This window comes from Homalodisca vitripennis, chromosome 4, assembly GCF_021130785.1.
Source record: "Homalodisca vitripennis isolate AUS2020 chromosome 4, UT_GWSS_2.1, whole genome shotgun sequence".
Classification (NCBI taxonomy): domain Eukaryota; kingdom Metazoa; phylum Arthropoda; class Insecta; order Hemiptera; family Cicadellidae; genus Homalodisca; species Homalodisca vitripennis.
The window spans coordinates 23,531,624-23,546,280 of NC_060210.1; the positions used below are offsets into that span (position 1 = coordinate 23,531,624).

Genomic DNA, 14,657 nt, shown 5'->3' on the forward strand with positions numbered 1-14,657 from the left:
ATGTTTACAAATAGCAGACTTGTGAATTTGTTTAACGTTAAAATTGGCATCATAATAAAACTAAGTAGTGTATCAAGATGGCCAACGAACTTAGTCTAGATATTTATAATTTTCGTACCAAGTTTAACTTGTTTCATTATACTTACCGGTAGTCTTGGTTATAGAAATGTTCTTATGGGATTTACATGTAATGATATCACGTAAACTATTTGAGGTACAACAAATTTTTAATTACAAATTGTTTTATAAATGTTATAAGCATTCCAGAACATTTTGTTTTTGGTCTAATAACAGAGTTACAAATTTTGTTGAACGGCTGCCATAAAAAAAAAAAAAATGAAATGAAATGGTGTAACAAACTGGTCAACGAATAGCATTAATTTGAATTATTGTTTAATTTGTCCAAACTGGGTGTAATAATACACTATTGTTTATAACTATTATTTCTGATTTTAGATTTTTAATTATGAAGAATAATTTGTCTGTAGTGATTTACTGCATAAAAAATATTAGAACATGAGTAACTTTGAAGTATATAGTTAATATTGAATTGAAATGGACTTTATTGTACTGCTAAAGCCTTCTATAGAGAAGGTGGAGAGGGGCACTGTACTCTTGAAGTGAGTCTAATCTCTATGGTTGAACATGTTTACAATTTGGAAACATAAGAACCAGTGGTTTCCTTTAGCTTTTGGACCAATCGTAATGGTAATTCATATCTAGGAAAGTGAGGCAAAGAAAAAGTTTCTCTTTGACTTATTCACCATTGATGGAATTTTTAGCCTGAGTAGTACATTTTCAAATCAACTTTCTGGCCATTTCCAAACACATGTCACATAAGTTCCTTGTTCTTATTTCTGGTTATCCGATTAAAATGGCAAAATCTAACTTTTTGATATAATAGTGACTGGTTGATAAATCACAATGATTTCTCTAAGATCCTCAAACAAGAAAATTTTTCCAATGGAAGGTGAAAACATTAGACAGTTAGTTAGCTGTTCACATCAAGATCTGATGTTAAACGCAAATTACTTGTGGTTGCGTCACAGATACTTGCTCTCTAGTTGCTGGACCAACCACTTAAGGAAAAGTTCTTACTGGGCATCACGTTACACCCTGTAGGCTTCAATTCTAGCAAAACTTTATTATTCATCTTGCAACAATATTTATTGGTTAGAGAAAATTAGTCGGTAACACAAATGATGTACACCAATAACGGCAACAAATAATCATTCCCACCTGAGCATTCGACCTTCAACATTTCATCACTAAACTGTCTGTGTTGGCCTGTAAAATTAATGTGCAGATTTTGTTAGAGAATGTAAAACCTTTCATCTAATCTACACAATGTTTTTTCTCCACGAGTTTCATACTGATATTTTACTCTTAAATTAATTAGATCACTTGTATGATCTCAAAGTGCGAAAGAATTTATTCTAGTATATTTATTTTATTCAATGAAAGAAGTAGGATGTTATAGATGCGTTGCCAGAAAATTAAACAAGTTTCTTACAAACAGGCCAATTCAGTTTCATTGTGAAAGCATTTCATTCATGGTATTTTTAATACATAACCATTACTGAAGATTGTTCTAAAGATATCGTATAAGGCGTTTGTTTCTTTCAGGGATTCGCAATTTGTACAATTTTGAAAAGCACACTTTTTTCTGGGGCTCACGAGATACTGAATGAAAATATACTTTTTAAAAAGACAAAACTTGTGATGAGTGTGGAAAACTTGAGTTGTTGTTGTAAATTTAATAAAATTACTGTTACACAATTCACTTGTTTTGCTCTTTTGGTTGGAATAACCTAAGATGTTTTAAAGTAATTAATTTAGAAACAAATAATTTAAGAATTACTCACCTAAAATGGATACTTTTAAAATTTACAGTTGCTCAATTGCTATATGTGTTTTTGTTGTTTTAACATTATACAGTATATGTGGGATTCCCACTTGATACTTACTGACTATTTCTGTATAAATATAACAGGTATTTACTCACTTTTTAGATAGAAGTACAGTAATGTTATGGTTTTCGTTAGTTAAAATCTTAACTACAATTTCACTACTTCAAAATCTTACTATAAAAAAATATTATTCTATCAGTAATACTAAAAATTTAATTTCTAAAATAATAATACAATTTCACATTTTAACTTTGTATGGAAAAATAAATTTATTTGCCTTAAATTTACAATTAACTTATTTTTGTGTTTTAAGTATTCATTACAATATTGTTTGGTGTGAATTAAGTTTTTATAGCTAAACTGCATGTTATTGTTTGCAGTGATTTTTTAAATTTAGATGAATACATATTTTTTTTAATAATTCAGTACAAACCATTACAATATAGAAAGTGTTGTGACGGCATTTGACAACTCTTTTATATTATAAAAAATTATTAATTTTGTGTAATTTGCGTATAAGCCTCTTTAAACATTCATAAAGTAGTTATTGATAATACTTATGAACAATAATATAATTTTATAATATACATTTTAAAATATAATATAATATAAAATTGTAAATAAAAGTATTTTATTTTTTATATTGTGTTGATATGATGAATATAATTTATGTTTTATAACAATGTAACCAAACGACATTCAGTACTTTAGTAAATCTTAAAGTTTTCAATAATTACACTATAAGAACTTAATTCACATTTAATTTTTGACTAGATTATAGATACTTCTCTGTGTTATAAAGGGTTGTTATCTCTGTAGTTTACATAGCCAACACAAAACACCCCATACAAAATTTGGCCCGACTGCCTCTCGTATAGCAGTTAATACTCGCTTAGAGGTCTTTGCTTGGCTGCATGACAAGCTCTAGGTGTCCCCAAGCGAGCAAATATTGCTATAGCTTCCACATTAGAATTCAAATAGGAGCTTCCGCTTCAAGTGGTCCTAGGTCAGAACCTGTAGTGTAGTATGTACAATCGCTAATACAACAGTATCGCTGTTGTGTAGTATGTATTCTAATAACAACATTATTCAGTAAAATGCCTTTAAAATGTAAACAGTTATGAAATGTTTTGCTTTTCAATTCAATATTTTAAGTAGTGTGATTTTTACTTGTAAAAATTAAAAAATATAAACATAAACTAAGAATTTTGTTTATTTTATTAACGCTTAAGATATTTCATTGTAAAATATAACAATGTTACTTCACAACTTTATAGTAATCTTCTGTTTCAGTAATACCTCTTACAAAACAAATGAAAAATATTAAACCTAAACCTGGCATTTTCGAACGAAAACTAATAATTGTAAATCGAATGAAATGTTGTACAGTTGGATGATCTACTGTATTAGGAGCAATTTAGACTGCATCATTAGTTGTGTGTTGTGAAGCACTGAGACTGTCTGTGATTGTGTGTTGGTGCTGCGTTGACCCGGCCCGTTTCGTTCCGTACCTCATCCGGTGTGGTGGCACTGAACTGTACATAAGTTAGACTTAGATTGTCCAGTGAGTGGCTAACCATTCAAACTGTTCAAAATTTTGTTTCATACCGTTTTATTTGTTTCATCTAAAGTCCATGTACGTTAAGATACAATTTTTATACTTGTGTACAATTTATAATTTTTATTTCATTCTTTTTAATTTTATCATCTGCATGAAGTTTTAAGTTATAATTTAACGCATCACGTAACAGTCGTATATTAATTAAAGTGAAAAAAATAGTATTAAAATATTATCCATTGCATCACTTGAAAACAAGTAGGGATTCTCTAATGTCAAGCTCTACAAACGTTCAGTTTTCTGCTAACGAGAAATCATCAAGACCTGTTTCTGTAGTCTTCTGGTCTGACAGTGTCATACTCCCGTGTCATGAGAACAGTAACAAACACACCGGTGGCAGGATTTTTTCCACTGAAAGTCACTGTAATCTATTCGCTTGCTTGAAGGAATGTTCCATCATACAATGATGCACACCAGAAATCCTCAATGGAAGCACAAGTGGGAGAATCAGTATAGCAAAATCTTAAGTGAGCTCTCTGCATATCCAAGACGTCAAGTCAGGATCTAATGCGCTACTCTTGGGTGCAAGAATTGGCCTTGGAGTTATTGGGTTATTTCCACACCTGTCATATGAGAGTCAGTGGTCTGTGGTAAAGCCGGTGCGAGTGCTCACCTTAAATGAATGTTGATTAGCTTGGGTAGAACTAGATGGGATCATTTTATTCTTGTATAAATACATCTGACCCAAAACACTCACTTTGTATTTTTTTTCTTTACCACTAAAAAACCTCTCAATTTCTGTTATTTTATATATTGAAAAATAGTTATTATTAAAAAATGACCATAAGAGTTAAAAAAATTTAGGCCATAATAACTAAAAACCATAAAAACCGTGTGCTAAAACTAATGTGTCAAAGGGTTAATTTGGCGTGTCAATACAAGAGAAGGTAGTCACAGGTATCTCACTAGAACACTATTCATAACACTATCAAATGGCCAGATCATTGGTGGAACTTAGCACATTACCAGTTAATACTGTTGGTTGATCCTTGTGCCTAACCTCAGTGAGCCAACTGGGTTTGGATTATCCTTGGGGAGTTTGAGACATCTGGGTTTGGATTGTTCTTCATAGTGTGAGCCATCTGGGTTTGGATTGTCCTTGGGGGAGTTTGAATCATCTGGGTTTGGATTGTCCTTGGGAGTGTGAAACATCTGGATTTGGATTGTCTTTTACAATGTGGTCTGAGGATCTATCCTACACAGTCATTCACTCTTACGTCAAACTGTTCTGTGTATCTTTTTGTCATATTAAAGATAAGTAATTTCATTATGGAGTAAAATAATTTGGAGATAATCTTGAGTTTAGAATTTATACAAGAGATTACCAACAATACGAAATCTCCAAAGAGCAAAATATAACAACAAAAACCAGGTCAGTGGCAGATACGAATAGCAAAAGAATTAAATTTAACTTTGGTGTTCAGTTTATGTTGTTATTTCCTTTTCAAAAAATTGTCTACTTAACATGCTAGGCAATTTTTCCATTTTGTTCTCACTTCTTCCATTTATTATCAACAGTTAGGGGCTCTTACTCCTAAACACTCACAGTGATAGAAATAGTTTAGTCTGTAAAGCTACAGACCACAGTATCAGTTTCAAATCTCAGGTAAGAATCCGTAACTATCTTAAACTTGTCAGATCAGAGGATGATGGACGGAGGTTATATGTGGTTATTCTCTTTGAAGAACTAACATTATATTATGCAATAAGAGATTGTGTTTTGCCTAAAATTAGTTTTAAATCTCATTTCAATTAATTACAACTAGTTTCAAAAGACTTGTTAAAATATTTGAAATTTACAAGACAATTGTGCTATAGTTTTCATTATTAAATAAAGAAGTGTATTCCAACATTTTAATATAAAAATGTTTGAGATTAGTATTAGATAAAGAAACTATTAGCATTTTTAATAAAGTTTGGTGAACTAAAGAGTTAGCCGCTCACTGCAAGTGTAGTCATAGGCTTGCAGTAGCGCACAGTGTAGATATAGTCCCCGATGAAATGATGATTGATATGATGATGATTATGATGATGATGATGATGATGATGACGTGTTGTTTATCTTTGTTTTCTCTCTCTTTCTCTCTCTGTCTCTGGTTACCTCTCTCTCTGTCTCCTGAACAGAAAGTGGTAAGAAACAAATAAACGTTACCTCATCTTAACATAATTTACTTTTTTATTTTTTTCTATTTAGTTAACACGTTATTTGTGTATGGATGATTTCAAAGATATTTTCTTCTCTTTCTTAAACAAAATTAATACTTGTTTAATGTGTTATTGTCCACCAAAACTAGATGTATTTTTGTTCATTGTTGTGGCTCTTTGGAATGGAATTGGTTATTCGATATGTACCAAGATATGTCTCCACAGCCTTTGTGAAAGGAGAAAACCTATAAATAAAATTTTGTTAAGTACGTTCAGAAGCTGTAAAAAATCCAAAATTAATATTTAAAGGTATTTATATTCTTATAAGAAAAGTATTAAACAATAAACAAGCTTTTCAAAGAAATCGAACATTCTTTAAATAGTAACGGTATGATATACCACACAGCTGATGTTGAATACAGACACGTGGGAGATTATCAATCACGGCTCATGAAATAAATTTCACGCACATTCCAAATATTTGCATATGCATCACATTCAACTCTAGGTTTCTTAGTATTTGTAATTTCAAAATATTAAAAAGAGATAAAGCAGTAAAGTTGTGTTTTTAAGCACTTTTTAAAATGGTGTTTGTAATAAATTGTGTTTTGCATTTTGGTTACTGAGAAACCTAGATTTACATGATTATATTTAATATGACTTACACCGTAGCACCACTGTCTGTAATCTCCCGAGTGTCTATAAGGACACTTTTGCTCCCTTCTCTACGGTATAACAAGAGACCGATCTATTTAAAGAGCTCGAACAATGAACTGTTGTACATACTCTGTGGTATCTTGAGCTTGAGGCATGGACTGCTGACTGAGGTGTGCATGTGGGAATGATCACACTGTAAATATTTATATTTCACCACTTTAATATTTAGTTACTAAGTTACCTCATGTAAGTTACTGTGGGTTGTTACTTACTTAACATTTGGTGTGCATTTTTACTATTACTATGTGTTCTACATTTTCAGCCCTAATTTTCAGCCCTAAGTTTCAAGCCCTAATTATAGACTATAGTGAAATATATTATACCAAGTTAGAACTATAATAAGTGGCGTACATTGTTCAAAAATCAATATTGTCAATGTATTTTTTATTAAAAAAATTTCAATATAAATTGATATATTGAAGGCTTCATTATATTTGTGATTTACCTTTATCTGAAATCTCCTCTTTATAATCGTAGAGTTGGAAAAGGTTAGAGAAGCGGAATAACTATTTCTCTAGAACTGAACATAAAAATTTCCACCAAAAGTAAATAAGGTAGTTTTAATTACGTTACAAACAATTGTGCATTAACAACAAATAAAAGTTGAATTTAGTTTTATGAATGAAGTAAAAGTCAATATTTATAACATTAACTTGTGCGTAGCCATGGCTGCATGAGTTGCAAACAGTCAGATGCTATATATTTTACAACAAATAAAGAAAATCATAAAGCGATTTTTATTCATAATTGATTGAACTGATATTTTTCACAAGTTGAACAAATTTCTAATGGATGAAAATAGTACATTATTATTTAATAAGGACTTTAAAAATATTTGAGGTTACAATATAAAATCTGATTCAGATCCTTTCTTGGCATTACACTGTATAGACCTATTCCTTCATTAATTTTGCTGGGAAATAAAGTTATGAAAGAAAACATTTTACTACAAGTATGTAAGCTATATTGTATCAAAAGATTCATAATTCCAGTGCAAATATACCTAATTTTTTGTTTCTTTTTTAATTTTTAATTGGTTTTGAAACTTTAAAATTATTATTTTACTGCTTGATCGCTTTGTTTTTGACTTTTTAAGTTTGCTTGGTTTTACACCTATTTAAATTATCACAGTGGATTTATTACATTCAATTTTTCATTATTGATTATTTTAAGATCATACTAATACGTGAAATGGTTGCATTGCTTGCAAGAATGAGTTTTATGACATGAGAACTTTAGAACATTAATTGTTTCATGTGGTTTTGTGATTTGTGGTTGATTTTGATTGGTAATCATCAGTTTAAAATGTGTTTTGAACATTGTCTGTTTTTAACATAAGGTAAGTTATGTAATGTATTTTTCATCATTGTTTGTTTTACAGTAATACCGTTATTTTAAAGTTATATAAAATAATACTTTTTTAGAACACTGATTGTTTGAGACAAGTTTTAAACAATTTGATGTGAATATTTTATATAATGCATTTATATGATAAAAAAACATATATAGTATAACAGGTTTGCTAATGATTAATTATGAACTTGAGATTAGAAAAACATTTGTGAGGGATAAACCTTTAGACGTGCTACTACCTGACATACACTTTCATTTGACAAAAGCAATTGTTACACTTAATTTGAAAGTGTAACTTGTATAAAAAAGAAAAAATTGTATTCGGGACAATAATATTTTAAAATAGTTATGAATTTAGGGATTTATAAATAAAATGATAGTGGGTACTGTATTAGACTGACTGTGAGGTGTTGTGTAGGTCGCAGTATCATCACCAAGAAAGGAGACGGCTCACAGGTGAAGGAGTCAACGGACAGCAGCACTACGCTGGAAGACGACGATATCAAAGGTCAGTGACAGAGCGTGACAGGACATGCGCAGGCAGGCATCGCTAGCTTGGCTTCTAGAATAACGTACCGTAGCCACTGTTAGCAAGTGTTAGAGTTGACCTGCCCTGTCGACCCGTTCATTTCTATTTTGTTTTTCTAATTTTATATGCATTAATTTGTGATGCAATTTTCAATTTCTTTAACTTTCCCCCTCTAATTATTATACTTCAATTTTGTTATAACTGCTAAATCGATATTTCACTTGACAAGGATATAATGTTCCTTCTGGACATTAAGATAGAGTTTTTAAGTTTATATTCCTTCAAATTGTGTTATTCTTCATATAACCAAGACATAATTAGGATGATAACTTAATCTTGATTTATGTGTACTTTTTATGAAATGCCATCAGATTAGCATTGGTGACACTACATGTAACTTGATAAAACTATTCATTTTATTTTTTCCTAATGGAGTACAATGTCATACTAAAATGGTTACAAATGACCTTGTGCCTCAATGTACAGCGTTTCTTCTGTTTTCAATATTTATCAAATGAAAGCGGTTGAAACGAACCAATACCCACTTTTACCGATTTATTGATTTATTTTAGTTTGAAATTTACGGATAATATATAATTGTGAGCACGTTCTAGAGCAGTAGCTGAGTTGACAATGTATATCAGTACAATAAACTGTTTTGTGCGTAAATTTCATATAAGCTTCTAGATAATCCGATGTAGGATTCTATCGAGACATATCTGAAGATCGATTCTTCAAAGGAGAGTTACTTCGTTCTCAAGGTTTGTGGTAACAGCCAATAGTTGTTTAAATTTACTGTAATTTGCCAGAAGCAAGCCGAATAGTAACCTTCCTACATTTTCAGGAATGATGACTCAGTGAAGATGTGTTCTTAATTTTTATTGTAACTATTGAACGATGCTGCATACTTTAATGTTGGTTGACTGTTTAAGTGGAATAATATTTATTATATTGATAATGAAGTGTTCTTACAAACTACTTTTCATGAATAATTAACTTTATATGCAATACTTTATTCCTATGAAAATAGTTGCAGACCTGTTTGTATGTTTTAGGAAGTATGTCTACATTTCCACTTACTACTATGTTTCATATTTCACTCTGTCTCTTGCACTTGCCTGTCGTCGCATGCCGAGAGTAGTACGACACTGGCATTGCGTAGTGTTGCGTTGCGTAGAATACTCGTAGTGTCACATTGCATTAGATGCATGAGTTCTCGCCACTTTGCATCCTTCACTCACCTGTGCACACGGTTTGTGGGAATTTCTCTGCACTGATTGCATTGCCTTATTCAGCCTCTCAAATGCATCGAAACACAAAAGTGCATCCCCACTTGCATTTTATGTGAAATATATTTTTACTTAATTTTGTACATTACCAAAGTTTTTACTGCAATTTCTGCCTGTAAATTGCAACAGTTTTGGAAAATTACTCAATAAAAAGTAAAATTAATTCATCCACAAAAGAGGAAGCCTTTATTTACTTTAACGTTCACTATACCTGAGAGAATCTTTAAACATGATGCAGCGGATAAGACCTTACTATCACATTGACGCTCACATTCATATCTAAGTATATAAATAATCATGTCCCAATCAAGGAAAATTAGTAAGTTGTAACAATAAATTTAACTGCAATAAATAAATATATGAAAATAATAGTAGGTAACTGCTAATAAATCAGAAAGCATAAAGGATAAGGATGGTAACAATAATTAGAAAAATAACACAAGATTCACTAAAAATACTTCATATTATTATTCTAATAGTTTTTATATGAAATAGAATAACTTCAAGACTGAACTATTTTTATTATACTTAGAAAGTTAATGATTATTTACAATTTCATCGTACTAAAAGCCATTGAGACAAGACAGTAAATCACAGATTAGATACTAATGTCCATTGAACCTTCATAGTACCATTTACATACACCTCGCTCATGCAAACACTCCATGTCAAGCTTTTAACTGGATGATTTGCCAAGAATGCTAAATGAACATTTCTGAGATATAATTGTTAATGTTTAAATTTATCACTATAAGATATGAAAAACTGGAAAGTAACCATGCGTATGGTGATTTTCTTTAAAGAAATGAAAATACAATTTATGTTTAATTAATTTAATATTGTTTACAAATTTCTAAGCTGGCAGTCTAATTTTATTATAATATTGTTTTCAACACTTATTACCACACTACTTAAGTATTGTAGTTTATCTGAACAAAACTCTTAAGTGATACTAAAGAAAAGTATTTTATTTTATTTCCAATGAAAAATTTGTTTTAGTTTTGTACACATATTAAGGCTAGACACTGCTGTCAAAGTGATGGAAAAGACCAAGTGGAAGTTTACTGAAAGTTTTAGAAATTCACTTATTTATAATTAGCCCAAACTTAAAATATCTTTTCCTGAAACACGTTCAAAATGTGTGCTTTACATGTGTGCAGTTTCTGTATATATATGTATATAATACCTTTTGGACAAAAATTACTGATCAGTGCCAAAAACTATAAGTACCAGGATAAAAAATCAAATTTCTCTCATGGTCTAAATTATAATAATTCCTCTGATGACATATATAAACTAAAACCTATTTGGAAAACGCATCTAAATTTAAATGAAGTCAGACCACATGAACAAGCGTTCCAATTATTATTAAAGAGAAATATTCCACATGGATTCGACATCAGATAATGTAGCATAAAAGTCAACATTTTAATACAAATACATCTGGAAGAGTACCTTTCCTATGTCATCTGTATTCACTGTTTATTCAATTTTATTTACATTATTTTCTTTTCTATTATATATTGTATATTTTATACTCTATCCATTTGAAGACATGGAGATGATTTTATTTTATGAAGCTCTAACTTTGTATTGAAATTAAACAGTAATATATTTTTAATTCAAATGTGAACATTATATTTCGTCAAGAGTTTCATAACAGTATTCTGTCTCTTTAAACTGTTTTGTCATATTATATAGACAGTCACATGCATACTTGTGCCATTTTAAAATTTCATTGTGGTTAGGATTATTTATCTTTTGTTTTATTCATCATTATAGAATAAAGATTTTCATTCATCTCGTTGCATTTTCAGATCCAATTTGTGGCTGCTGCAATTTCTTTAGAAAGTGAAGAAAATCAAATCGTCTTAAATATATTTGCATTTCTCCTTTTGCGCTTATCATTTCAATTACTTTCATTTTTATTATTGTTGTGTTCATCTTCTCTTTCTTCTTCAGTTAAAATGTTTGCACTGATATTTTAAAACTTTGACTAACACGTACATATCAAACTGCTTAGCTTATCACTCACTCTTCTATAGTAATTATTTGTCATTACACCACACAGTAACAACTTTATTGTATATTGCAACAGTAATTGAAGTAGGAATAATCTTGTGTAATACTTTTGCTGTTGTAGCCAATAAAATCTTATGGGATCCAAAGTCCAACAGTGATTATTTGTTGAGAACTTTAAATTAAACAGTTTTCTTTTTCATTGCTTTACTTTTTATTCAACAGTCTAGTTACTACTTCACAGATGTATAATAAGTATTATTTATAACTCAGACTAGAAGTACACAGTGCTTGTCTTTGACACCACACATGACCGGAAACTTTTAATCTTAGTAATAAGTTATGCTACACAACACACTGCTCGTTATTTTGCCGTAATATTGTTTTAATGTATTTTTATTTATAATTTTCTTTAATTATTGAAATTGTTTATTAGTTATGTCTAAGACAAAGATGCATTTATTGTAAAAAGCTCTCTTGTTAATATTTAATACCTGTATACGCTTTATTGCATTGAAACAAGGCCACGTTTTGTATAAATTGTCCTTGTTTGTTTATTTCTTCATTTTTTAAAGAACAAATTGTGTTGTAGATTATTAAACCTAAAATCAAGACTTCAGTATTAATTCAATATTAATCAATCAACATGTCACTACTCAAAGTTTTTTTTAAACAGACTGTATGTTTTGAACAGACAATTTCTTGTGAAAAAAATCAGAAACCAGATAACTTGTAGGTATCTATACATTTACAATGGATGCCATAGAGTCTTAACCCCTTTAAGTTATAGACAAGAAAAAATGTCCTCTTTTCTAAAATAGAGGCTGCAGACAACTGAAAACTGTTGAATGTAACAACCCCTCCTAGTGGTAATATTTCGTACTAACCCTTAGTGATCGGGAGACCACTACATGGCCAAAACTTATCTCTTGCTCAGCTTGTGTGGACCATCAGGTGGCTGCCCTCTCACTGGCTTATTAAGTTTATTAGCTTCAGGGTTGAAGCTTTATTAATTGTTTATTTAATATTTACTTTTAAACGAACAAATAATATGTAATTTAAGTAACATGTTGATCGGTTATAAAAGTATTTTTATTTGAAGAATAAAAGTACAATCAGTTTCAAGTATCAATGGAATATAAACGTGTTTCAATATTTGTAACTTTGTCTCCACCAAATGCACTAATAAATTGATAGGATACACTACAGCAGTTATAGTGACACTGACAGTTGCATAAAAACTATTCTGTACAATGTTTCCTGTGGTGTGTGCTGTAAATAGAGAAATACTAGTTTAGTTACTTATTTCGCTGAGAGATTGCAGCACTTTCCACCTATAATTGTATAAGGATTGAATTTTGTAACTGCACATAACAGTGGGCCACACTTAGTGGCCTGCTGAGCTGAGAGACAACAAGTGGTCATAATTCACTGGCCAGTGCAGAGAATAGCCATCGCTACCTTTGCAGCCTGGTGTTCTTAGAGTGCGATCATATAAGTCCGATCCAAAGGGTTTAAGAACTGGCTGCAGTGAAACGACCTTGAGTTTTACACCACAAGAGAAATATTAAGCCTCCAGCACTTTTACACGCTTATTTTTGGTCCTACAATTACTTTAGTCTTCTTTCTAAAGTTTATAATTTTTATGTATTTAATTGATGAAATACAAAAATATTTGGGAATTTTTATAGATAACTAATCTTAATAATGAAAAAATTAAAAAGCCTTAGGATACAGACTTTTAAAATGAGAGATCTGCATAATTCTACTACTAAAAACAAGATCGCAAAAGTGTTAAATTTATTCATTATTCTCATAAGACTAAAATGAAGATAGTCACCACTACAGGCTTTTAAATTTTTTAAATTAAAGAATGATGAAAACAAGTATTTACATTTATATTGTCTGAAATAGATTTTTTTCTTTTTTATCTAAAAAAAAGAACAAAATTTAAATTTACTATAATAAGTTATTTATGTTAAATTACTCAATGATTTAAATCAAATATGTTTATGAGTAGCTTCAATACCCATATTGATTGAAGTAAAGCATGTTTATCTCAAGCCCTTGCCTGAAAAACTTAGAAGCTTAACTTAGAAGATGAACAAAAGCTGTTTTTGATTTATTCATTACTTAAATGTACCAATGTGAGTTTTTCTACAAATTTCATGTTTAATTTTTTTTTAACCATAACTTTGATATATTACTCTTCAAAATAAACTTTGATAACACACAATTTTTGATAGTATCAACATAAAACTAGTTTTCACCATTCTTCTTCATCAAGGTTTTAAAAGTGGGGATTTACATTTTAACAGATTTGAATTGTCTGCTTACTCCCGTTTCAAAAGGTGGAGCAAAATTGCTTTGTGCCAGAAATTATAATTAATTTCAAAGCTCATAAATGTTAATTGAAGTCAAAGTTTCCATGAATACCATTCTAAAGTTAACACTCATTCATGAACAAAAATTATTCGACACTGGGAGGGAGATGTTTTGTGTGTATGCAAATTTATCTCCTTAAATAATATAGTTATTTGATTCAATACTGTTATATTTCAATCCAGTTTTATAAGCACATTAAACATAACACATTTACATTTTGAAAAATGTAGCTTCATGCAAACATTATAGTAGTTAATTAATTATTTATTTATTACGTTTTATATTAAGTCACTAAAAAGGCTGGTCAGGAACAATCAAGTAGTTTTTCTGCAACATACAAGTATTCTTCAATCAAAAGTATTTATTTTAAAACACTCTTACTATTATATGTTTATTTAATAAGAAATACCCGTATTTGCCAATGTCTAATGTATTATAGCATGACATATTTTTCACAGTATTTATGCATGTTGTTTGATAAGTATTTTGTATTTTTAATTTTCTTTGGCAGTATTTCCATTGTTAATCTTGGCAATCAAGCAGAACCTTTCTACAGGCTTTTCAAGGCAATGTAGTATTTAGTGGTAAAGTTTTAAACCATATCTCTAGTAGTTTATTTAGTATAATTACTATTGTTTTAAATTCTATTAGGCTGCTTTGCTTTGTTTTCTTTGTTATCTTTTCAGTATTGT

At 30.0% G+C, this 14,657-nt stretch overlaps 1 protein-coding gene across 22 annotated transcripts in view; it reads left to right on the forward strand.

Moving 5' to 3' along the window:
* The window catches only part of LOC124359040 (calcium/calmodulin-dependent protein kinase type II alpha chain), a 393,022-nt gene that overhangs the window by 336,369 nt on the left and 41,996 nt on the right, over positions 1-14,657 (forward strand). For 16 of the 22 annotated variants that reach the window (XM_046811406.1, XM_046811401.1, XM_046811405.1 and 13 more), the window contains exon 12: positions 8,162-8,251. In XM_046811406.1, the coding sequence (XP_046667362.1) occupies positions 8,162-8,251 (90 nt within the window). Of the gene's footprint in view, positions 1-5,652; positions 5,659-8,161; positions 8,252-14,657 lie in introns of all 22 variants that reach the window. The other 6 variants (XM_046811403.1, XM_046811412.1, XM_046811419.1 and 3 more) reach the window with 1 other exon arrangement.